Source organism: Diplotaxodon limnothrissa, linkage group LG18 (assembly GCF_057381915.1).
Source record: "Diplotaxodon limnothrissa isolate DT_005_m linkage group LG18, D_limnothrissa_male_GT1.1, whole genome shotgun sequence".
Lineage (NCBI taxonomy): Eukaryota > Metazoa > Chordata > Actinopteri > Cichliformes > Cichlidae > Diplotaxodon > Diplotaxodon limnothrissa.
The window spans coordinates 19,738,049-19,764,490 of record NC_140613.1 but is presented as its reverse complement, the minus strand read 5'-3'; the positions used below and the strand labels follow the sequence as shown (position 1 = coordinate 19,764,490).

The window sequence follows — 26,442 nt, the reverse complement described above, 5'->3', positions numbered from 1 at the left end:
TTTTCATTGGTTTATTCTTTTTTTTTCTTTTTTCTTTTTTCTTTTTTTTTTTTACAGCGGGGAGGGAATCGGTGTGTGTGCACTTGCGCAACACAGAGCTCTACTCGAGCTCCACTCATGAGGCAAGAGCGAAATTAAAGCAGGCATTTTTTTTATTCCATTTTTGTTTAATCCCACTGATTTCTGAGGGGATTATCAGACCAGGCACGATTGAGAGACCGCTGACGCGCCTGACACCGCTCGGAGCTACGTAGAGCGACAGAGAAAGAGGGAGAGTGAAAACATAACCTCAAAATCTGGAGAAACGTTTGGAAATCTTGTTATTATCATTGTTATTTCATCCACGGGGACGTCGCTCGTCTCGCCTGTTGGTGAAGCGAGGATGCGCGCTGCAATAACTGCACGCTTGGCGCAGCTTTTTATTATGGAGGGCAACTTTAATTTGTGCGGTTGCCCAAGAATTTATGGCAACTTTCTCGTGACCATCGACGCTGGGATTGCATGTCAAAGTACGCCGTGTTCAGCAAAAGTGCAGGTACATTAAAAAATGTTTGTTAGCCTTCTAATAGCGAAACCAGCCTGTCTCTTAATGTGATGAGAAGCTACTTTGTTAATGATAATAATGAGTTAAAATTGCTTTTATGGAGGCGGTTTACATAATTACCAACAGTAGCCTGTAGAAAACTGCTGTTGTGCGTATTTCTTATGGGTAAATAATGAATTTTAAATACTTTAGCTGATTTTTCCTCCAGTTTTTCTATTAATGAATGGTAAACAGGGAAAAACATGGTTGATTATTTCTGATATATACAACCAAACATAAACATATAATACTGCTTATTCCCTGTAGGGTCTCAGTTGCAGGCAGCAGTTGCTTATTCTGATTCCAAAGGATTATCCTGTGCCCTGCAAAGTAATCACTGGATAAGGCAACGTGACAGAGTCCACATTACATATCTCCTTACCCGGCACACAGGAAAAAAGTATCTGGTAACAGAGATGTAGAATACCCTGAATAGGAAAGGTTTTTATCTTTCTTGTTCTTTATTTTCAGAATCTCTTTGGAATTTCTTGTACATGACTAGCCAATGGAGGAAGAGAAAGCTGCTGATAATATCCAATCAAAATCCGGTTCCCCTTTGCCCACTGGGCTTCCCATAAACTGGGGACTCATTACAGGTCCTGTTCCTGAGCCTGTTTTCCCAGCACCCACCACCACTTTGAATGCTTCTCTTCCTCCCCCTGCTCAAAGTTCAGCTGTCCACGCCCCGCAGACCAAGGTGAAGTCGATCACGCAGAGAAGAACAAGGGGAAGAGACAGGGAGAAAGACAGAGGAAGATTTGACACGGAGGTGTTGGTGAGCAACCCAGCGGGGCACATTTCATCTGAAGTCCTCCTTAGACAGAGACCCAAAGTGAAAGGCCAGCTGTTTCTGCCTGCTCCCTCCTGGCGATCAGGTGGTGCAAAGGACTTAAGCAGCAGTGATGAAGAGGAGGAGGTAGAGGTACAAGTCAGGCTGGAGATCCACAGTCCTCCCGCTGAAGCACAAATTGTACAGCAGGGGGAGGAAGTAGAAGAGGAGCAGTCAGAAAAGAATGATGGACAGGTCAGTCATCCAACGGGTCAGCCTTGTGGGCTTGGAGAGGGCACCAGTCTGGAGAGTCTTCCGTCTGACAACCCAAGCACTAGCAAGGATGGCCCATCCCCTTCCCCTCCTCCTCTTCCACCACCACCTGTGCTCTCCTCCAACATCTCTGCTTCTACAGCATCATCCTTTACTTCCTCCACTTCTTCTCCTTCAGCAAGACACTGGGCCCCTCCAAAGGGCTTCTGGAGAGTAGCACGCCCAGAAACGTTGCTTCTCAATGGGGTTGACCCTCACAATACACCCCCCACATTACCACTAAAGGACTACACTCGGACAGAGGCAGTAGCAGAGCCTCAGAGAAAGCCTAAACTGGCTGAAGCAGGCAACAAGAATGATGTGGGAGGTCTGGAGAATGACTATGATGTGTCTTCTGAAATCCAAAACTGTGGTAGTGTGGAGTGGTATGAGCAGAGGGAGACAGATGTGACTGATCCCAATAAAGGACTGTGCAGTTCAGACAGCTCGGAGAGCATGTCTTCACAAAGTGGAATCCTTTGCGCTGATGATAAACTGAGGGTGAAGGAGAGGGCCTATGCAAAGTTAAGGGAAAGACAACAACACTACAGGGAAGTGAGAGAACTGCAAGAAGGAGAAATCACTGGCTATGATGAAGAAACGACGTACAGAGTGGATTATAACGGTAGGTCTATTAAGGAAAATAATAGAGAAAGCGAAAAAGTAATGCATGGAGCCATCTGAGAAGGGGTTTAGTAATGCTTTACTGATAAATAAGCTGTAGAGTGTTTTGAAACTCCTGGCCATGGCATGAAATACATAACTTTACTTTTGCAGTATTATTATGCTATACAATAATAGCATTTTTAGTAGCGTGCCTTTATTTAAAAAAAGACAACAAAACACATGCTGCTATATTTATGACAACAATACTTGATATAGTTTCAATAAAAGGCTGTGACTTAGTCATATTTTTTTCTCTATTACTTTAGCTTCCTCATGAAGTGTAGTCAAATGTTATGAGCTGGATCAGCTCCTGTGGCGTGTTAGCATTTTGGATGAGGACAGAAAAGGTTAAATTTTGCATTTGATTTTTTTCCCCTAACAACCTTCTAAAGCTGGAAAATTGTCAATAATTTATGCACATTGTCTGCTTAGAATGATTTCCATCTGTTGCAGCCATTTAAAGTGCCCCATTCAGCTGTAGTCTGCCTACCTACAATGTTGTATTGAAACGCAGAATGTAACCTGGCTGGTTCCCAGTGCTGAACAGATGTCAGATGTGCAGATGTGCATACGGGTGTTACTATTAATAGAGCAGTGGGGGAAGTGTCCCTGTCTTTTTTATCTCTGCCGGCGCGCTAATGGATGTCTTTGTATGTCTGTAGGATGACAGATGATATTTTTTCCCATGCAATGATCATGTGGTATTGCACAGATCTCAGTTTCAATGCCCAGTACGGGAGATGCAGGTGCAAGTTCGTGATGATGAGATGATTTTGCCCTCTTGTCTCTGGGAAATCTGCTTTTATCCTTCAGCAGTTACATAATCTGTGTATGTGTGTGTGTGTATGTGTGCGTGTGTGTGTTTTGTTTTGTTTTGGGGTTTTTTTTGTCCGAGATTAAAGATGAGTTAGGGATGACCTCCGAGACTGCCACTGAGTGTAATCTGAACCTAATGTTATAAGGTTTATGAAAATCCTTTTGATCATAGCAAGTCCCAATTTCTTTGATACCCAAATGTCCTTGTTGGTCACGTCATGGCTGACTGCTCTCTCTGCAGTTGTGTTTGCCGCAAGGCAAGTCCTAAAAAAATGGAACATTAAACAATAATTTAATGCGCTGTAGCACATTATGTCTGGGTGAAGGAAGAGACAAAGACAAGAAATCCTTCTTTCATCTGGAAGAAATTTTGACTGCACTTTTATATATGCTCATATCTTTTTCCTTTTTTATACCAGTTGCAGGTGCCCATCCTGTTTTGGACGCCTCAGACTCAGCCATTCTGGCCCAGGAACTTGAACCCTATTTAAGGTGAGCAATGTAGTTCCTGGCAAGGGTAGTGACAGATAATCTCTTTGGACTATTTATATCCTCTCCTCATAAATTTCACTTTTACAGCTGCACTTGAGAAAATCTACCCAATGAGGCAACTATGCGTGGTGCACAATCCAAACAAACACTTTGATAATCAGGTTTAATCACAGGGAAGAGATGATGTCGAGTATTGTCAAAAGCAGTGCACTGGCGATACTGAGCGAGTATCAAATATGTGTAATGTTTGATACTCGCTCGACACTTGTCGACCTAGCACACTGTTATCTTTTTTCACCAGTTGCACAATTTTGGAAGCCATCCTTTTAGTAAAGGTTGTTATTTTGAACATGGTTATAAACTGTAGAATAAAGAGTTGCATATGATATTTAAAGACAGGATCCAACTTTGTTGATTTCTTTTTTCTGGTGTTTGAATACTGTGGTGACACAACAAACTGTAATCTGGTGAAAGACAATATGTTCTCATCTTGTCACACAGGAGAGAATGAATCACACTTACAAAGATTACAAAGATAATCCACGTGGCTGGTGTATCATGCTATCTTTATCACTGGGCCAGGGGATAAAGAGAAGTACAGACGATGAAGCACAATGCAGAGCAGCTTAGCTGCTGGGCATAAAGATGGATGGATGAATGGATAAATGGATGGATGACATTCCCCTTTGCTGCTGACCACTAGAGCCACGCCCCAGTCTTTTTATCTGATATTACATAAGACAGCTTAGGAAGACGCAGCTTGCTGGGCTCCATGTTAAGTCAATCTTTGGGGAAATATGATGTCTCTGGATATGTGTCAGCACAGAATAAGCTTTGAAAATTTGAACACTTTATCAAAAATCCAGCATTCTCAGACAGATGCTGGCAGATTGTCTCATTAGCGAGTTAAACTCTATCCATTTCCCTGCTGTTCGGTACTAATTTCCACTCTCTGTCTCTCTTCCCATTGCTCCTCAGGTCACTTCTTGTAATCAGCGATGAACTACCTCTAAGCCCAAGACACGAGCAGGCCAAGCTTCTTCTGGAGCGAGCAAGACTCAAGGCTCGCTCCAATCACATCAAAGCTGATCGCCCCAGCAGACGCTCCCATTCTGATCAAAGATCCACCGTGTAAGTTAACTTAAAAGGCCTGTGTGAGCTTGTGGGATTGAGGTTAGAGACTGTGAAAGTCCCACTTTGAGCGTGTCTGCTTCTTCTTTTTTCCCTGTTTATGCACTTCTTATGTTTGTTTATCACTTTGCTCCCATCCTTACGTCTCCCTCCCAACACTTCTTCTGTGCTTTGTCTATCCTTCTTTTGCACTTGCCCCTTTCCTGCAAAGCTAATGTTGCATAACCGAAAACAAGTTAAAGCTTTAGAACTTGACTTTTGCTTTGTAATTACATAAGCAAAGCTGACAATGTTTTGAAAATGTTTGCTTTTATTCTTTTTATGTAATAGTGTGTACTTTGTGTAGTTTTGTTTCAGAAATCCCTTTAAATCAGCAGGAAGTTTTCACTTAAATTAGGATTAGGAGAATTTGCAATATACCCTACATTCCTGACTGCTTCACTAACCTGGTCATTGGTGCCTGAGACAGACAAAGTTGTAACACATACAGTATGTCTTATTACAGTTTATGTAAATGTCATTTTAGCACCTTATATTTTGATATTATGTGCCCAGTGGTGCACATGTTATTGAGTCGTATGTTTGCTACCATCTGATACCGAGATGATGGATTCAGCTTTCCTACATTTTTCACATTTGACTTTGATAAACTAATAACATAAAAATGGAGAAGTCGACAAAGTATCTGGCGCTTTAAACTTGTCTCCAATACCCACACCTCTGTCATTTTTTACAGGAGGAAACAGCAAGTTGAATCTCCCAGTCCAACAACAGCACAAAAAGCTGTTCAAACCAAAGAAGAGCTCCCAGCTCAAGTCTCATCTGGTCCCCTCCTTGTACCCAGTCAGAGAGACACTTCACCCAGCGACCAAGTAGGTCGAAGCAGAAGGTACGGTTGCTCACCCACCCGTGTACGCTTTGAGGATGAATCAGAAAAAGAAGCAGAGTCTCGCTACTTGGACAGAGTGAGACAGCGTGGCAGGCCCGGGACACCCAGGTTCAAGAGTAAAGACAGCAATATAGATTCCAGCAGCAGCGGTTCAGAGAGGAACAGAAACCACAGAAGTGTTTCTATGCCTCCTACACAGAAGCAAGAGGATGAGCCTGCTGTTGGTGAAACTACAACAGTGGTTAAAGAGATAATAGTGCTGGTGAAGAAATGTGAATCATGTGGTTCTGTGGTGAGAGAACCTCAGCCAGTTTCATCGCCACCAGATCCAAAGCACGCTGAGCCTCAGCAGCCTGGTAACCCTGAGGACCCAAGAGGAAAAGTGGCTCCTCGCTGGGTGTCACCAAACAAAGCGGAGGCAAGCACTCGTCCTAAAGCTCCTCTTACTGTCACCTTCGCCGGCGCTTATGTTTTGGGCGAAAATAGAGAAATTAGTACAGGATGGAAGTCATCAGGGTTTGGGAAACTTAGGAGAAGGAGCAGGAAAGGAGAAAGTCGGTTAGAGTCTGGTCATGGCCCTTATGGCCCGTCGTGGGCTCAGCGGCGTAACTCAAATCCACGTAACAGAGTCAACCTGAGCAGAGCTGTTTCATTTGCACCTGATAGCCCCATTTCTCTAGAGCCACCTTTGCTTGAAGCATCTGGTGGACTAAGGGAGTCACCAACCCCTGCATTGCCTATCAAGTCAGCTCTCAAGTCAAGCTCAAGAAATCGCTCTGCTGCTGGTCAGTCCACGGTTCAGTTCCAGATGACCTCAAATCAGGGAGGAGAGGGTGGAGCTCAATCTCTGCTGGATTCTCCAGACACAAGGAGGGAGTCTCCAGCATCTTTAACCCCAGGGGTGCCTGCTAGTAGCAGCCCAGTGTCCTGCATCAGACCCTCTACTCTGAGGTACTCCCCAGCCAGACTAGCCACAGACCTGCCAGCCTCTGAACTCTGGGATGCCACTCCAGATGGTGCAGGTGAGTGGCAACAGTAATGTACATAAAGCAGCATTATACGATTACACATACTATTCGTTTATCATTAATGTTTTAAATGTAGTCATGGTCCTATGTTGCAACTAAGCAAGAAACTAACTCTGAGTAATTTCTATTCTTAGGGATATTTAACTTTATAATGAAGCCTTAATAAAGTAATGAGAAGGAAATGAAAAAGGCATGAGCTACAAAGTAAATGTTACTCTGACTACCTAATAAATGTTGATGAAAAAGTACAATATGTCTGTCTGAACTGCAGACAAGTGGAAGTATAAAGAAGCCTTTTTGGTTGTGTTTCTGAAGTGAACTGTAGCTACCTATAAACTTTACTTGTGTGCACTAATAGATAAATGTTGTAGTGTGGAAAAGAGCAGTTAGAAGTTTACTTTCAGCAAAGATCAGGATAATACTGACATTTAATTATGTACTCTTTTCCTTTTGTAGGCTTAAGTGGGGATTCTGGTTCTGGTTCAGAGTGCCGTGCAATACGTGGCCTGGGTATGTCTCGGGCTGAGGACCTCAGAGCAGAGCTATTGAGGGCTGAACATCTGAAAGCTGAGGCCCTGTGGGAGGAAAACTGTGATGGGTCTAGGTAAGCCAAGATAACAATGTTCTTGCCATAGCTTAGACAATAAATCCCTTGCCCCCACCAACACTGTTGTGCAGCAGTTAGTAGATTAAAACCCTATTCAGCAGACAGGCTGTTGTTCTTGTTGTTAGAAAGCTTCTTTCAATACCAGAGCAATCCTGCCCTCTTTTGGTAATACAGTATATAGCTGTAGTCATTACGATCCTTTACAGAAGGAAGACACTTATAAAATTGTTTTCACAGCTCTTAAAAATAATCTCAGTCCATAATAACAATTCTCAGTGTGTGTGTAGTTCACACTGTGATGCAACAGTGTCTAGATCAATATATTTAAAGTCTGTGCTAAGGTCTAATTTAAAAGAAAAATCACAATTTTCTTTTTACAGAAAGCTGGATGGGCGTCCAAAGCTCTTCCTACGTCGCTTCTTTTCCTCCATTGGCCTGAACAGTGTCGGTAGGCTTGTGAAAGGAGGTCGCTCCAGTAGTATGGAACAGCTCAGTATACCCACTGCCCCCCGGGCGAGCTCAGCATCACCAAGCCCAACACGGAGACCGCAGCCCACTATCCGCATACAGAGGACACCCTCCCTGCAGACGCTGAATACGGTGAGCAAGAGGTCTAAATGTTTTGTTGTGTTGTTGACTGCTGCGCTCCTTTATCTCATGTTTTTAACATCATGATTGGCCACAATAAATGTATACAAATTTAACCTCATACAGGCAGAAGGTAAAAAGTAATGTCATTTTCCTCACATACCTGTACAAAGTTCATTTCAACAGTGGACCAGCCAAAGTTTCTACTTTGTACAGGTCTGCTGCCTTCTCTGCAGTTTCAGGAATACACTAGTGGAATTAATCCTTTTTTTGTATGTGTGTGTGTGCTGCCAAGCAGACCATATTTTTATAGGTGTAATAAAGGCAAAATATTATGGTTCTGGAAGCTGGTTTGGTGAAAAGAAATAAAATCAGTTTATTACAGTGCCATTCATTTGCCACTAGGTGCTGCCACTGGCCCAGCTGCGTAAAGCCTCCTCTGTGCAGAGTTTAGAGAGAAGAACAGAGCGTTCAACCATACTTGGGGAGGTGCAAATACCATACGGCCTGGCACTCAGGTAGGTGACTGTGGCAAACAAAACCAAGCAGAAGAACTGAGTGATGAAGATGACTTATATAAATTCTCACACTCTTATTGAAATAATGAATTTCTGCTTCCTCAGCCCTGACAGCCCTCAGCTTGAGCTTCACAGGGCCTTGAGCGTTGAAGATGTACTTCCCTCTAGAATCGCACGTCCGGTGGGCCGGGCCACTCAGGCTTTCCCTGATGGGAGTATCCTCCTGGAGCTCATCAAACCCCCAAACGGTCCTTATGGTTTTGTTATTTCAAGGGGCAAAGGTCGACCAGACACAGGTATGTTTTTACATTTTCAATTTCATTTTTTGTAATAATAAAAAGAGTAGAAATTCTATGAACCCAAAGACACATTTACTTCTAACTCATTTCTTTCTATTCATCTTTCTTCTCTTCTCTTTTTTCTCCTTTGTGCAGGTGTATATGTTGAAAAAGTGGGTGATGGCAGCGGAGAAGGCCCGTACATAGGCCTCCTTGGCATCGGTGACGAAATTCTGCAGGTGAATGGAGAAGCAGTGGCCGGACTCACTTTAGACCAGGTGACGCGCCTCATGACCAGGGAAAGCACTGCTTCCCTTCGAATCATGCCCGCCCGACGCAATCAGCGCTGATTGACAGGACAGGCATGGCACACAGCCACTTCTCCTGGAGACACGCAGAGTAACTGACTGCTACAAACACTGCGGACTGACTGCAACAAATGGTAGACGTGCTGTAGTCAGTGCAGCACACTTGCAAATGCGTAGATGGAAAAACAGGGTGAGGGCTTCTTTTCTCATAGTGCAAATCAACGTTTAATTATGTGACATCACAAAGGATTGCAATAGAAACTAAAGCACATTACATACAAATCCAACCGTACACAGAGTAGGCAAGTTAGAAAAGTTTAATGTATTTGAAAGTTAAGAAAAATTCAAACCTAATGCAATTTCAATTTGTAAAATGATTTATTTTCTTCTTCTTTTTTAGTTGTCGTGAATTTTTCTTGTGATTCATTTTGCTCTTTATGTCACACAGAGCACGAGATCTCAAATGGTTAGTGATTGGAATTGTATTTTGTCACTTATTTGAAATTGTATACAGATATATATTTTTAAGTACTGTTGCTTATTTATTTATTTATTTATTTATTGGTCAAATAATTGATTATCTGTAGGGGTGTGGCACATGCTTGATCAATAGACCCTTGAGCTGGTGTGTAAAGAAAGAAAAAAAAAATTATCTCATTTTGGGTTTGTTTGTTTTTTTCTTCAGGGCATCATATTTCCCTGGGGCTCTGTATGGTCTCTTCATTTTGCTTGTGTTGTATCAAGTACTCTTTTATGAACCGGGTGCCGTTTTGCTTCTAAATAAAATAATATAGAGATTTATTTTGTCGAAATGTTTATCCTTTAATTTAACAAATTAATTAATCATTCACATTCATTCCACAACTAAATCGCACACTTAGAAATGCTTACTCTGTTATGGCGTATTATATGTTTTATTTAAAGTTTCCAGTCACGTGCATTAATTTAGTTTCTCGATTAATGACTGTTTGTCGCATTTTTACGCAGAAGAGTGACGTTTCAGCGGAAGATTATGAAAATAAGCACATGAAAGGGAATTGTTTCAGGCACAGAACAGGATGTAGGATCACGGTCGTGACTTCTGCTTCAACAGACCTGCTATAGGGTCGTGACTCAGTGTGGAGTTCGATCTTTAAATCATTAATTCACCATGGAAACGCTATCTATCTATATATCTATCTATCTATCTATCTATCTATCTATCTATCTATCTATCTATCTATAGCTTCAATCATCCTGCTCATTTGGTTAAATGCGCTTATTTTCTACTTTCGCAAAGTGTTTTGAAATGTGTTAAAAATCCGTTATTAGGATGTACCTGCCACCATTTATGCTCTACTGAATGTACTCTGATAGCATGTCACCGTTGATGCTCTGCTCGTTTATCTGATGTGACCAGAAGCCGATCCGCTTTTATCTCCCCGAGCCACGACTCCCCACGGACCCGGGGGAACCGCCGGCCCCATCCCCAACATTTCCAATGGCACACACACACACACACACACACACACACACACACACACACACACAAAGCACATTTTATTATGAACGTGTTTATCGATAAAGAAATATCAATTAATAGTGTCAAAATGATTAGACCACCTCATTTTTACCAGCCCATTGTATCAGTGGCGCATTCATCCTCGGGGCGCAGAAATGGATATGGATTAATGGGCAGAATAAACTGAACAAAAAAATAAAATAATATAAATAATACAAAAAGAAAAAAGGTAGAGGGCCCTCTGTTATTATCAGTTATCTTATTGCAGGATAAATGAGCTTAGCGGAAAAAAAAAACCTTTGTTGAAAATATAAATAGGTCAAAAGCTTAACCTGAGCTTTTGTTTATTGCGTAAAAAAATAAAAAATTAAAATTAAAACACCTCAACTGTAGCTCAGGCTACACTACACCACCTCACGTTGATACAGGCCGTTGCGATGTGCCTGTTTGCTTTTTTTTTTTTTAAATGCTTTGCCCTCCACAAGACTATATAGCCCACGACAGCCAAATAATAATGAATCATTTCATAAATAATGGGTTTAGGGGCTTATCGGGAATGAAGAGGCCGCTGCCGTGCGCTTATCTCACTCGGCCACATTGCGGCCTGTGTTCCGCTCCCCATACTGAGGGAGCGCACTGGATGCGGCGAGGAATAACTCAGCTACACACATACGCATACACACATATGCACACGCACACACATACACACACTACTCCACAACTGGTAGAGAGAGAAAAAAAAAGAAAAACCTCAGACATGGATGACCCACTCACAAAATGGCTCCACTTACACAGTAACATCAACAACACGGCTGGAACGGTAAGTCCCCCCCAAAACACATCTCTTCATTTAAACCAGCGCATTTTTCGCTCTGTACGCGGTAATTTCAGCGCGTTCGTCTTGGTTTTATTGCTGTAATGAGCGACATTTTTAGCCTATATTTTCTGCTATTGTCCGATCGGATGGTTGGAGTCTACGGCATGAAATAACGGATGCGAGGCCTGCTGGAGAATTCCCAGAAATTATGGTGCGTTTTCTTTTTTAATTCTCCGTCTGCCGTTCGTTTAAAAGGAAAAACATTTCCAGGAAATTTATCAAATGAGTTACGTCTGAAACACCTGAAACTGGTCATTGTGGGAAACTCCTGATTTTCGGTGTTAACACCAGCACTAATATGGCCTTACCCTCGATAAAACAAAAAAAAAATTAGACAACCTGCTATTAATTCTTTGCGCGTGAAAACGATCACGTTCGAGCATTTTTTGGACTATTATTTTTCATTTGCAAGGGGAGGAAGGAAAAGCAGAAAGGTGGATTTTTATTTTTCTTATTTTTTTAACTTCGACGAATAGTGGTCATTATCAACCTTCCTTTTAGTCCTCGCATCCACAGCTTTCCTCCACGATAGTTTTACATTTAACAGTAGCGAAAATGATGCTTCTAATTTCCGATCTTATAATTAACGCGGACATCTAACGTCCCTGTAAGATATAGGCGTAACGCCTTAACTGTAGCAGTGAAGGCCATGCAAGCGTTTGATAAGAGCTTCATAATAGCAATAAAACAAACAGGAGCAGACAAGACTCCTAATAAAATAAATACAATAACGGGTTACACCTGCAGCTGTAAATTAAATGGTGACAAAATAATCAACCGTGGAAATTTCAAACAAAATAAAATCCAGTGAGCCCTGAAAAGAATTCATCGTGTTTCTATTTAGCTTGAAAACACTCTCACCTTGGATAGTTTGAGAAATAATGGTTTGATCCTGGAAAACTGCGAGATGTTTGAATGTGATGGTCATAGAGTGCCGAGTTATTTCTTTGTCATGGAACAATATCACAGGAAAATCTTTGGCCTTTTCTTATTCAGTTTGAAAAATGTCGAATAAAATGTGTCACCTGAGGGGGGGGGGGGGGTCATCTAATTGCTCATTCAATTTGCTAATTTAAGCTTTACAGTATTCATATCATTTACAGTTTAAGAACAGTACTTTGAATAAGGATACGAGCCAGGATAATAGCTCGGTGATGATGTTTTATTGTTAATTTTCTTTAGGCTTGCGTGGACAGCAAATGCGTGGTTATATCTGACATTTTGCCACAAACGATGCACTGAACTATGGATTAATCGAGGGAAATCTCATTTAGGACGTAGTGGACTCTAGCGAGTGGTGACGGCATAAAAATGATGGAAAAGCGGCAACAGGAGCTTTGTCCCGAAAGTCCCGATGCAGGGTCCGGTCCTAATAAACAGGAGGACTCCGCCATCATCTCCAGACAGAACGGATGCAAGGAGGACGGGGAGCCGAGGAGAGAGGAGGGGGAGGAGGAAGAAGAGGAGGAGGATGAGGAGGAGGAGAGGGGAGGGAGCTTCAAGGGGGTTGAGGAGACGGATGACGTTCCTCTGCAGAACTCGAACAACGGGACCAGCATCAGCATCATCATCAACGGCGTTGCCAAGGAAACTGCCTCTCACAACGCCCTTGACCTGAAAAGGGAAGTGCCGGTGATCGAGCTCTCCAGGAGGGACGCTATAAAAGCGGTGCAACAGAGGACTGAGAGCCATTTGGTGCCGATCACGGAACTTCGCAGACCTCCACCGCTGCCGCTGCCGCCGCCGCAACGAGACGACGCTCGAATGGTCCAACTGAGCCCAAACGCGTTCCCTGTCCCAGCGCGGGCGATGCTCTACAACCTGGCACAGCCTCTCGCCGCCATCAACAGGTAAAGGCTGAAGGAAGGGGGGGGAATCAAAACAAAAAACATACAGTTTCATGAATGCACATAGAAAGTTTGATGGTTATTAGACACAATTATGCCTTTCTGTAAAAGGATAGGGGACAAGATGCTTTTTGTATTACTGAGGTTACGTTATGTTTACATTATTGAGCATGTGCATATGTGACAGATGTGTGTGTGTTTGTGTGTGTGTGTGTCCTGCTGCAATGAGTGGAGAGCATTAAGATCTTTTAGAAGCAATGAAGGAAACTGTGTACAGTGGAATTCATGTGACCTAATGTACCTGTGCACCTTTTGTCTCCTTTCTGTTGACATAGTCTCGGAGGAGAGTCGGAGCAGTACAGCATGTACCCCAGCAACAGGGTAAAGCGCCGCCCGGCGCCTTATGAGGTTGAACTCGACGAGGGTAGGCGCATTTTAGATCTTTATAAGTATGGTAAGATGCACTTCTGCCGTGTCCTCCTTCTGCCAGTTTAGTCCCCCCCCCAAACGTCCCTTCTCCATCACCATTGTCATTCATTCACTGACATGGAGCTATACCGTACCTAATCTGAGTCTCGCAGAAGATGCCTTGCCAAAGGAAAATTCAGAAAGGGCTTCACCCATGAAGAATAAATGCATCATAATTCACGGGGCTAAATAAATGCTAATCTGAATGTCAAATACATGTACCTGCATGCCATTAAAGTAAACCCTTTTCAGGCGGATTTGGGGTTCATTTCATTTGAAACATCCTTTCCACTGCTGCCCACTCACTGCCATGTACAGGGGTGGAGGATGGGGGTGCTCCTGCCTCCATGCCAAGGTTTTACTGCAGAGTGGGCTGAAGGATTAAGATAGACTGGGTGTGTTCCAAGGGCAACAATAGCTTAGAAGACACCATTGTTGAAGGGTGAGAGGATGTGACTACCTGCAGTGAAGCATTTTACTATGACTAACTAAATAAAAAATATTTAGAATGTCAAATAGGGAGCACACATGCTCCCTGACAACCTTTAAGGAGATTGGCATGCCACACCAACCATTTCACTTGTATCACATATGGCACACATCTGATCCATCAGCTAAAAAAAATCTGTGGCCATATACGGAGGACAATTTTAAAAGTTACTGCTTTAGAATTTGTTGAAGTTTGTTATTTTCATCCTGTACTTTCTCGCAAATAAATGTTGTGCATCTCCTGCTGCTTCTTCTCCCACTCTTACTTTTGCGCTTCTGTTGATTTATTGTTTTACAAACCATATTTTCTGCTTCAGCTCTGCATTTCATTGGTTTTTTTGCGAATGTGTTGGTGCCTTGTCTCCTTACTCTCCCCTTTTCTTGTCTTTTTCTCCTTCTTTCCATTCTGCTAGCTGGCCAGCCAAAGATTGTACGTCGCATCTTCACAAACAGTCGTGAACGTTGGCGGCAGCAGAATGTAAATGGGGCATTTGCAGAGCTTCGTAAACTCATTCCCACCCACCCTCCCGACAAGAAGCTGAGTAAAAACGAGATACTGCGGCTCGCTATGAAGTACATCAGTTTCCTCTCCAACCTCCTCGAGGATCAGGATGGTGGGAGGAATGTTGGCAGCACAACTGATGGGGACACAGGGCTGTTGGTTGGGGTTGCCGCCCACGAGGGGGGCCCTCAGGGTGAACCGCACCAGGACACAGTAGTGGGCTTAGCCAGGGATGATCTTTTGGAGACAATGTCGCCAGGCTCCAGCTGCGGAAGCCTACCTGATGGCGATGCTGAAGGCAGTCCTGAAAGCTTCATGGAGGACCAGGACTCGCCTCCAGCTCCAAGGACTCTAGCAACATCTCGCGGACCCCCACTTCATCTAGCTACTAGGGATCTGAGGCGCAATGGACGCCCGTTAGATAACTCCAGTCGCCGATGATGCTGACGCCAACAAACAACAACACAGCACCTGAGAGTGAAATGGAGGAACTAAAAAAAGAAAAAAGAGGCGGACACACTCAGACCCTGTAATTTTTGAGTCATCAGTGTAGAAAGGAGAATTAAGCTCCGCATATTGAGATAGTGCTGTCCAAAATGGACGACGAGCGTGTTCTCGTCTCCACGCTGAACAGTTTGATGAATTTAAGACTTGTAAATTCTGCATGTCTCATGTCTTTGATAGACCTGCGGATTTCAGTGCTTTGAAAGCGCCAAAGACTGGATATCCTTACACAATAGAAAACACCCCAATATATGAAAGAAAGAGCAAAGAAACAAAAACTAATAATAATCAGGCAATCGTCACTCAAACGACAAGCGTTTTATTCAGAGGATCAATGTTTCACTGATGACACTATTAATTACAATATGATGCCACTGGAATTGATCCACCTTGCTTGCACGGCGCCGAAAGTAACAAGCACACCAGGAGATTTATCCTCGACAAGTTCGGTGTTTTAATTTAAAGATACAAAGGAAAATTTGCCTCACTCTGAGGCCATAAAAACACTGAGTGGACCCTAATTGTACCCATGCGATTCGTATGCATTGTAAATAGCATATATATTTCCACTGCACAATGTAATAATAGTGACTCAAATTCAAGTCATGTGGATTAAGATGTACCATAGTGTGTTTGTCAGTGGGTTTACTAGCAAAATTGTCTTTTAGGAGACAGGATGACAAGAAGGAGGAGAAATTAGATGAACTAAAAAAAAAAGGAAAGAAAAAAGAAGTAAAGCAAGCGACTGAACGTATAAGTACATCAATTGTGGTACAATTGACTTCTGTTACACTTTGGTGATGAGAAAATGTCACCAAATGTGTCAGCAGACAGCAGAAAACAATCACACTGCCTGGAATGAATATATCTATTTGAAATTGCTGTGGAGGTACAAGACATGCAGTGTACAAAGTGTGGGTCAAATGAAATCACGACATGACTCATGCAGTCCTTTTTTATATGAATGTTGCAGTGTTTTGTTTTGTTTGTTTGGGGTTTTTTTTTTTAACTGTAAATCAGTTGTAGTTTAGTAAGGTACACAAATAAATCCCTTCATTGCCATATTCTACACTTACATGTACAGACGACACATTAAAACACACGCGCACACACACACACGCACAAAGTTGCACATCCATGACTTAAGAGTATATGAAAATGACTTACACTGATTTCCCGGAGACGGGCTGTGTCACCACATCTTGGTGTTGACCACTGATAGCTTACTGTTGATACGCATACGATACTGCTTTATGTAATTGTTCTTATTTTGTACACTTTTGTACAGATGTGGTTTCAGATTCTCTCCGCTAGTATTTTGAGTGCAATTCATTGAAGAAAAAGGAAACAAAAACACAATAATCAGAATTAAAGATGAATTAATATGACATTACTATTATTGTCATGTCAAATTTAAACATCTTGCAAAACTAATGATATTGCAAATTCTTCTAAGCACAGCAGTCGTATACTGAAGCGGTCTCAGATCGTGACAGCCATCCGGGAAGCCGATTCTAACCTTAACAGCAGTTCCAGCTTCTCCAACCTTAACCCTGACTCTCCTTTGAAACTTGTCTTCATTTTAGAAGTTAATGATGCACTTAATGGAGATGTGCCTTTTGTTCTCTTAAGGAAAGGAAATGCCAACAATCTGAGTGTATAAACAGATTTAGGGCCCCGCAACGTGACTAATATCTGGATCGCACACACGTGCAAACAGACACATGCACACCATCACCACACAGTGTTAATATCATAAGAACACCAGCAGTTTTCTGACAAAGACACTTATGTATTGCTCACTGTTGTTGCTTTTTCAGCAGGACCTAGTAGCCTATATTGGTACCTTTGGTAACTATGGTATTTTATGAATTGCAGTAAAGGGACATTGTACGTTTGGTAATGACATATTTGTTGTATTATAGCTGTATCTATAAATATATCCAATGTTAAATTGATGAATTTTATATTAAAAAAATGAATAAAACAAACAGAGGGAAAGTCTTGTATATTTGATCTCACTCAAACACGCTGTGGGTCGACTGCAGTGCATTTCAAGTCAGCTGAGTTCATACGGTAGTCTTGTGGCCCTTCTCATACTATGTGAAATATTTTCCAAATTTTACACCATATTTAAGAGTTGCATAATCTCAGTGATTAATTCCTATAATGACATTCCTCGCAGCTGTTTCCCACCATATCTGCTTGGTTTATAGCTAAAGCCAGCCCTCCTCAGAGAAACTCCTCCAATGAATGCTGGAATCCTCTGTTTCTCCCACCAAGTGACAACTTCCTGTGGAGGTTAACATGGCTCGGTGACCTTCAGGATATCCTGCCATTGTGAAAGTGGTTTTGACAACCTCCACTGCATTCGTTTGTCTGCTGCTGTGTCTGTACACACTGTGAAACAGCCACACTGATCAAGACCCCACCGCCCATAAATTCTTTACTTATTGAAGTTATGCTCCCCAGCCTGTGTTCATTAATAAAAACAAATTAGCTTTGTAGGTGTAGCTTAAGCACTTTTTTTTTCAAGGATTCTTCCCTATATCCCATAAGTTTTCACAGAGGACTGTGCCACCACTGCTACAACAGAATCAGCACTTAGACATTTCTGAAAGCTATAATTGCTTCCAGAGAGCATCAGAGACATCCAGGTGTTTGGAGACCTCTCCCGTGCTGTGCTCTGGCTGTGCTGGGACTCTGCGGAGGGGTTCTCTGGGTTAGTGCCTGCCAAACATTTACCTGCTCCAGTGTTCCTAACTCTCCAAAAAGACACAGACTCACAAATGAGAGGGATACAGGGAGTGTACAGGGATTGAAAGAGAGCGAATGAGAGGAAGATTGTTGCGGGTGTGTGTGTGTTTGTGAGAGCAGCGTTGTGTGTATGCGTATGCCCACTGCATGGATCTGTGTGTGTGTGTGTGTGTGTGTGAGAGAGAGCTGGTGTGTGTGTGTGTGTGTTTATCAGCTCAGTGCAGATGGGTGGCAGAGTGGCTCTTGCTGCCAAATGATTCAGTATGCTAATGAGTTGTTATCTGTAGTGCTGCAGGAACAATATACTGTCTTTCTCACAGTGGGAATCCAGCCTGTTGGGAGCAGATTACACTGCACACACCGCCAAGGTAGTTATTTATATTTTCACACAGAGTAGTAGGAAAATACATAAATGCAAACACACACACACACACACACGCACACTTATGCACACATATCCGCAGATAGGCCTATAAACAAACAAGCAAAATAACATTTAACAAACGCACACACACCACCATCAACATGAACAGCAGCATGAATAAGGTGGAACTTTGACAGAAATATACATCCTTCACCAGTAGATGGAGATGTTATTCTGGGCTTTCCTCTTTAACAGGTTTCCCTTCAATATTCCTCATAAAAGTAAATTAATTCATAATATTCCAGTCAATCTTCCAATCAATAAAACTTTTCCAGTTGAGAGATATTTCTACCTTCACCACTTCCTGTCTGAAGGTTCCTATACAGGGAACAGGCAGTTGCTGAGCACGCCTAATACTACTTAAACGAAAGCAGCTATTGTTTGTACTTCATTTCTGTCACATCCAATTTGATGGAGTTGCACTGGAGACTATTTTTATCAAGTTTGATAGCATCAGCATCAGTGACTCCTTATTATAAAGCTGTCATTTACTCTTTAATTCACTGTTATAATTAGGTAGAAAGAAAAAAACATGTCAGTTTAACTCGAGTTCTTCAAATGTCACTCTGGTAAGGATAAGGAGATTTCCAAACTAGGTCTAAAGTTCTTAGTAATTCTAAGGTTCTTCATTTTGGCCAAACATTAATGTTTCTTGATTGCTAACCAAGTCTGGTGGTGTTTGATCAGGATGAAATTAAAAGAAAATTTTAAAAAAAAAAGAGCGGGGAAAGTTTTGGTGTTGAAAATTCTAACTTTGTCTGAACAATTTAAATGTTTTTTGTATTTAAATGTTATTTGAATAATCACTGGTGATCAGCTACATAAATACTACATAATTCTTTTCAAAGTTTTCACAATTGTATTTACAGTTGTATTTAAATTGCAGTGTGGATGATAGACCTGAAAAAGAAAAACATTACCTGCCTCCTAAATCTTTTCACGAAAGACACCAGAGAAAAAAAATGCTGCCTTAAAATTCGGACATCAGTGTAAATAGAAATCCTCTGTGTCTGCTATGATACAGTGTTTTTGATTATAGTAACTGTTTATCTTCCTACAGGCAGCAGTCTTGGTTGAGTGTACAACCTGAAATATAAATCCCCCTCAGGCAACGCATGTTCTCCAGAGTAAATCAAAGTGTTACGCAGATTTGTAAATGAATACACACACGAAGTACTTTTTTTTATTAAATTGCATTGAAGAGTGAAAATACACTTCTCAGGTATATGTCCAATTTTAAAGCTTTGTTGTTATTTAAGACTCCAAGTGGGAGAAAGCCCTGAAGAATATATTTATTTAATAGTTTTTATAAATTAAAATGATTTAAATCTCATTTATTTGTTTCACTCCCAATGAAATGTTGATACTTAGATACACTGATCACTAATCTGATGATACATTTCTGTAAAAATTGTTGCACAAGTTACATTATTAGTATCTAAAACTTCATCTTGCTTATACATTTTGTTGTATGTGTAAGTGTATCATATGTGCTTAGAAAATATGTGACTGTGCCTAATTACAACCTTGCATAAAGAAAAGCTTTAAAACCAGCTAATGCAGCTCCCCTGCCTCCTACATTTAACGAACACGTCACAACATAAAAAGTCTCAGAGCATCTCGGTGTGGCTGAGTGTATACCGAATGTACTGAATGTAATTTATCTTCAGAATGAATTGCTGCTGTATAAAAGTAAGTGAGTTATTATCGGCTATAATCTGGTGAGAGGTCCTGACTCTTTAACGTCTAATGAGATATAGTATTTGTAAAAGTCTATTCTATTCTATTTTTCATTGTGCAGTGTGGGAGCATTAGAGTATAATTTATGGTGCAGCTTGATCTACTGCAGAGGGTTATCATCTCTGCTCAGGACTAAGGTGTATGACGTTATGGGGGTGTAATATCAATTATATATGTGTATATACATGTATATATAATGTGGTTTTTAAATCATATTACTTTCTGCGTTCCAGTGAATCATCCGGACTTGCCTTTTTCTCCTTGTCGTATATCGTTGCCGTAGTGTGCAGTTTTTTCAATAACATCACGACAGAGGTATCACTTTCAATCTTTACCTGAAATATTTGTGGGACCATTATGTTTTTCTAGCCTACTGTCTTTGTGTATTAATCTCCAGAGCTTCTGTCCAAAAATTGAACACCTTGCGCCCTCTAGTGGGAAACAAATGCAATACGTCATTTATTTAAATTATGTCCAAGTAATACAAATGGTTCACTGGCGTTGAGCTTTTCCCTTCTCTTTGCAATGGCAAATAGCTTTTAAATGAGTGTATAAGCTGTTTCTGTGTAAATACAACCCAAGGGTCATCAGTTTCAAGCAGAGTCAATTTTAATGCAGTGTTACAAAGAGCTGAAATGTTGCATACAGAAGATTAATTGGGCCTCACCCGTCTCCAGGTACAGCAAGGCAAGTAAAGCATTTGGTTTGATTAGCATGGGAGCTAGCAGATACTGAGCAGCAGTGCTTAGCTGAATCACATTAAAATGACAGAGCAGTGCAAAAGGCTGAAAGTTGCAGAGTCTGCGAGAGGCTCAAATCAGAGCTCAGTCAAGGATGCATTCAGAGGTTTGTCAGCTCAGTAGGTTTGGTCTTTATGTCTGGGTAAAGTAAGAAGCCAGAGAACGTGCTGTCATCTTCACTGCTGGAGTAAACTCCATTCCAGTCTCTCAGTGTCTCCAGCCACACCTGGTCACCTTCGTTCAACTGCAACAGCGCGAGATTAGATGCCTGATCGATGTCTTGGCCATACAGAGAGTCTCTTGTCCGTAGCTTCCGCATTCCATTAACCACCAGGGCTGCACGCACAGGCCGGTTGCGCACAGTGATGTGATAGCTGAATAGGTAGACCCCGGGGTATGTGACGTTGAACTTATTGAGTGCCGGGTCCCAGTGTCCTTCCCCATTGTAAAACACCTTATCAAACTTCACAGGCAGGCCCGGCGGAGGGAAGGAGCGGCTGGGGAACAAACCTACACTGAAGGCAGATCGAACCTGAACGGCACTCTGACCCGGAGGTCCTTTGGGACCCCGAGGCCCACGAGGACCTTTAGGCCCCTTCTCTCCCCTCAACCCTGCCAGTCCCCTCCCACCTGGGAGGCCTCTGGGTCCAGTATCACCCTTCCCTCCTGGAGGCCCTGGCTCCCCCCGTTCTCCCTGTGCACCGTCAGCTCCATTCAGTCCTGGGGGGCCCATCTCACCTCTTAGACCTGGGGGTCCATGATCACCTTTCTCTCCTTTCTCACCTGGCAAACACTCACTCGGCTGCCCTTGTTCACCTTTCTGACCCTTTGACCCAGGAATCCCTGGGGGCCCCATCAGCCCCTCTGGGCCAGGGATGCCTTTAGTCCCATTCAGGCCAGGCTCTCCTCTTTCTCCTGGGTCCCCTTTTAGACCAGGGAAGCCACGTTCACCTTTCTCTCCTTTGGGGCCTGGATCACCTGTGTGTGGAGGGTTTATGTTTATTTAGGAAGAAAGGTTTGAATGAAAATATGTTATTATGTACCTCAATGCACTTTGAGAAACAATAACTATAAATCATGACTTTTGCACATGTGTAGCCAGGTTCTTACAGGAAACTACACACCCTTTTCTCCAGGTTTTCCTGGCATACCAGGGGTACCAGGTAGACCTGCAGGTCCTGGATCACCTTTTTCACCTGCAGCAGTTTTGATAAATAAAGCGTAGAAAATGACATCCAAAAAGTACTTATACAAAACAGCGTTTCGCACAAAAGGAGTGAGAGACACAGAGAGAGAAACCCTTAGACATTCAAGAACTCTCCTGCTGTCAAGCCTCGTTGTACCTATGTCGCCATTGAGTCCATTGGCTCCAGGTAATCCTGCTGGTCCGGGAGGTCCTCTGGGCCCTGTTTCTCCCTTCTCTCCTGGCAACCCTGACAACACACGCGAGTAAAAAGAATAAAATCTTTGACTTAAACTGTAATTTCCCTTACAATAAAAAAAGTTAAAATCCGTCTCACCTGGAATGCCCTTCTCACCTGGTGGCCCCGTTGGCCCTCTTTCTCCCATAGGCCCTACGGGACCTTTTTCTGGTGGACAGCACTCACAGAAGTTGAAGAAGCATTCGTTGTAGTCAAGGGTAAAGTTTGAAAGGATGTTCCCAGGGGGCACTATAGCATCAGTGTGAAATTCAGTGGGGTATGTGTCAATGGAGTATGTCGTGCTATCTGTAGAGGGCAGGGAATATGCATCCATCATAATGTCAGTTGTTTCTTCAGTGTTCAGGCTGCTTGTAGGGGATGGGGTCGTTGTCGTGGTTCGTCCAAATCGTCCACCTCCATCACCGCTGGCGCCAGCTCGAGGTGGCTTCTTGGTGCTCTGGGGTTTGGGCCAGCGTGTGGTTCTGGCACCAGCTGCCAGCATGGCCATGAGGGCCATGCAGAGAGTGGTCAGCACAACAGCCCGAAGGGGTGGCATATTGACGGCTGGGCACAATAATCTAATGGAAGAATTCAGGCAAAACGGGTGAAGCGCTGATCATTTATCTTGCATCACAGACAAATAGCACAGAGGGCATCTTACCTGTTGATGACACTTGATTCTTCACTCCGTCCCTCAGAACAAGTGGTCGGTGCAGTTTTTCTTCCTTCCTTTTATTGCCCTGGTTCTCCAGCTTATGTGCCTCTAAGCCAATGACAGAACAAGGGACAGAAAACTCTGGGGTTATTGGGTGGCAGGTGGGCTGGCAGCAACAGATTACATGACTCCTGAGGGATGCGAACTAAAGCAGATTGTTGTACAAGGCAAGAGTTTATGTCTTTGTGATATTGGATATGAATCCAGGGCCCAGGAGTGTGCAACCTGCCTAGGTGTTGCTCACACACATGCTTGCTTTGTACAGAAACAGGAGACAATATAAAGTTACAAAGACAGATACACAGTCAAAGAACATGCCTGCATACACTGACTGTTTATACACAAAAACATACACGTTGTTGGTAATGAATACCGTTTCATATGAGAGTTACCAAGTGCAGTACCAAGTGAGAGTTGTCAACTCACTACACCATTTGGCAGCACCTCAAAGCAAACAGATCACCAGATACAGTGGGACAAGGATCAGTGTCCTAAAACAGGCACCAGTAATCTAACTAGTCATCTCCTTGATCTAAAAGTAAACCCAGTAAATCAAGTACACCTCACAGAAACCTGGCACCAGTGAACCGAGCTTCACATCTCTCGAAAGTTGTGCTGGATGTCATTTCAGTTTCTGAAATGAACTCATGAGAGATTTGGATATTTAGAAATAGTTGATCAGTGAGGACTTTCCCAGTAAAGTAAAATAATAAATTAAATGAATAAATAAAAAGGAGGAGGTCATTAGTAGACATCCTGGCAAATTTTATGACTGAAATATATTTTATATGAAATAATTTGCTGTAAGATTGAAACAAAAGCACAACTCGGGGGTTAGGTCTGATTAAGCATGCTCCTTAATCTGAAAAGAAAAAAAAAATAAGATAAGATAAGATAACCTTTATTAGTCCCACACGTGGGAAATTTGTTTTGTCACAGCAGGAAGTGGACAGTGCAAAAGTTATGACGCAAAAATTAGAATACAATAAGAATAAATACAGTACACAGCTGTACAGAATAGAATAAAATAATATACTATATACAGTAGAATAAAATAGAATAAAAATATACAATAAGATAAAAATAGAATACGAATGCTATATACAACTGAGTAAAAATACAACGATGCCAGAAAGGATTATTGCACTTAGTATTATTGCACATGTGTGGATGTGTGTGTTTGTTCAGTTAAAGTCTTTGTTGTGGAGTCTGACAGCAGTGGGGAGGAAAGACCTGCGAAATCTCTCCGTCCCACACCGTGGGTGCCGCAGTCTCCCACTGAAGGAGCTGCTCAGTGCTTCCAAGCAGCCAGACTTTCTCGTAATGTTTTAAAATGATCTTGAGCAATAATTCTCTCAGCTTTCTGAAGGTTTTTCAAACTTTTTCTTTTGGCATTGGCTGCTTTTACACTAATTTACAGTGGAGTCCTTGAACTCTACTATTTTAGCCACCTTACACTGACCTTTGAATCGCTCAAGCATAAGAAAGGCACTTAACTTAAGGGATGAGCCGGTGTTGTGTGTCTATATAATAAAAGTTTGTTACCAGCAGCCTGTCACAAAAACACATAATGTGTTCCCATTTATTTAGTTGAATCTACACAAAATGCCAAAGACAACACAGTTTGAAGGCCTAACATATTTCAAATTGTTTTAAGAAGGAAGGCTTCCTGAACTCAGAACACTCCCATTTTAGATGGTCTTTGGAAGGAATACATGTACACTAAGATATCCAAAAACTTCAAGGCACTTTCATATGGAAATTATATAAGTTTATTCTCAAAGAATTGTTGTATTTAACCTAAAGCTCATTGCAATCGTTGCTTAAATGTAGTACAAAGTGTGACATTTGTTGATTCTGCTTCACAAAATGAGTTTACTATAAACCATTTTAATTTTAAAACCTCATTTTTAATCTTTAGGCCAGTGTCCCAGCTGCAAAGTGTTTTTTTACATTGATAGAATAAAAAGATGGTTGTATAGGTTAGCAGAACACGAATATGCCATACGCACAGGTAACATTATTTACCCCATGGCTAAGCACTACCTGGACTTTCATAACAATAATCCTTCTACACTATAAGGGGCTTGAATTAACCACATTATTCTTTCAGTACGGAGAGGTACTAGACAAAGAAGTCTTAACCAAAATGAACCTTTTTGGATTTGTAAAATACAGGCCACTAAAAATTGTCCCTTTGAAGATGCATATATGTTATCATTAGTTGATTTCACTGTTGTCTTTTCTTTTGTCTGACTTGGATTGAATTTGAGCTCTTGCATCTGCCAGGTTACTGAGGACTCCTCCTATTGTTGAAGATTTACTGGTGGAATTTTCCACTCTCACCCTGAGTGGAAGTTTTCTACTTCTGGAACACCACATGTCGAAGACCCCTTAAGGAGCAGAGATTCAGTGTGTTCATGGACCGTGTTTTCACCCAGATGAAGGCCCGTTTGCTGAAGAAATATAACCAAGATAAAGAATAAAGGCACTTGATGGTGTCAGACTGAGCGGAGGTCTTCCTGAGCTCCCGCCGCCACTGAGCATATCCTGCTTTATTATCTATACGTTCTGTACAACCTTGAGGGATAAAAACTTTAAACAAGAGTCTGTTAAAATGCTGATCTGAGACATGCATCGGGCCCTGCAATTGATCCATCTACTGTTCATCAAAGCCTGATCAGAAATAGTCTCAGTGGTAGTTGTCAAGAAGGCATTCTTAAGGAGAGGAAATAGGGGGGAAAGGATTAGGTATGCAAATAACACAAGATCTGGACTGACATTCGGTGCCAATAGGTCTAATTGAGTGATTAATCCAAATTTAAAGCTTTTAATTGGTATGATTTCTCTGCCTGGAATTGTCCCTTTACAACTTTATGTGCCCCCCCCTCCATCATTTGACTCCAAGAATGTAAATTATAGAATTAGCAGTGAATGTTATACCTTAAACTGCCACCAGGAGGTGGCATTTTTCAACCACTGCTGTAAAACATAAAGACATCGCCTCCCATTAGTTTAGGGCCAAAAGCTGCCTGTTTTGAAACGACCACATAATTTTATCTACTTTTAAATACTGTTGCATGAGTATTGGGACTAATTTATGTCTGTTTTCTATTCTGCTGCATTTTTATTTTGGGCCTCGTTAAATGTTCTCCATAACAGTCAGCAGCCCCATAAAACATCACATCATCACACAGTATTTTAAGTCATACGAAGTGAAAATGCCGCTATCTAGATTATGACTGTGATGTGTTACACTAGATGACCTCATCATCCGATTCCGCAGTCACCACCATTTGTCCAGCGTTCTGCTTGCGCATGGCCTGAGTTTGCGGCTGCGCAGTCTCGTCAGTGCCGACTGCATTTGAGGAACGAGTGGACGTGAAGTTTCTCGCTGTGAATAAACCGTTTCCGCTGGTCTTTCAACATAAAGCACCTGATTTGGCCGCATTGCTCGCAGCTCCTGCCTCTT

At 42.1% G+C, this 26,442-nt stretch overlaps 3 protein-coding genes across 4 annotated transcripts; 2 read left to right on the top strand and 1 right to left on the bottom strand.

Moving 5' to 3' along the window:
* Positions 1-76: 76 nt before the first annotated feature.
* On the top strand, positions 77-9,283 carry LOC146613479 (uncharacterized). Of its 2 annotated transcripts, none has more exons than XM_085376918.1 (10): positions 77-535; positions 1,055-2,289; positions 3,566-3,638; positions 4,617-4,769; positions 5,506-6,680; positions 7,143-7,290; positions 7,674-7,893; positions 8,287-8,399; positions 8,505-8,695; positions 8,834-9,283. In XM_085376918.1, the coding sequence occupies exons 2-10, from the start codon at positions 1,089-1,091 to the stop codon at positions 9,025-9,027; spliced, it is 3,468 nt and encodes a 1,155-aa protein (XP_085233044.1). In that variant the 5' UTR covers positions 77-535; positions 1,055-1,088; the 3' UTR covers positions 9,028-9,283. The 2 variants fall into 2 exon arrangements, with proteins under 2 accessions (XP_085233044.1, XP_085233043.1); XM_085376917.1 differs by having other exon boundaries at positions 851-2,289.
* A 3,391-nt stretch (positions 9,284-12,674) lies between these two features.
* Positions 12,675-15,631, top strand: tal1 (T-cell acute lymphocytic leukemia 1). The gene is made up of 3 exons (XM_085376923.1): positions 12,675-13,213; positions 13,546-13,634; positions 14,581-15,631. Exons 1-3 carry the CDS (start codon positions 12,675-12,677, stop codon positions 15,108-15,110), a joined length of 1,158 nt encoding a protein of 385 aa, XP_085233049.1. The 3' UTR covers positions 15,111-15,631.
* Positions 15,632-20,934: 5,303 nt separating this feature from the next.
* otol1a (otolin 1a) lies at positions 20,935-22,811 on the bottom strand. Its single transcript, XM_085376921.1, has 4 exons — positions 22,355-22,811; positions 22,178-22,267; positions 21,959-22,030; positions 20,935-21,812 (listed from the first exon to the last, which is right to left on the bottom strand). The coding sequence occupies exons 1-4, from the start codon at positions 22,809-22,811 to the stop codon at positions 20,935-20,937; spliced, it is 1,497 nt and encodes a 498-aa protein (XP_085233047.1).
* Positions 22,812-26,442: the final 3,631 nt, after the last annotated feature.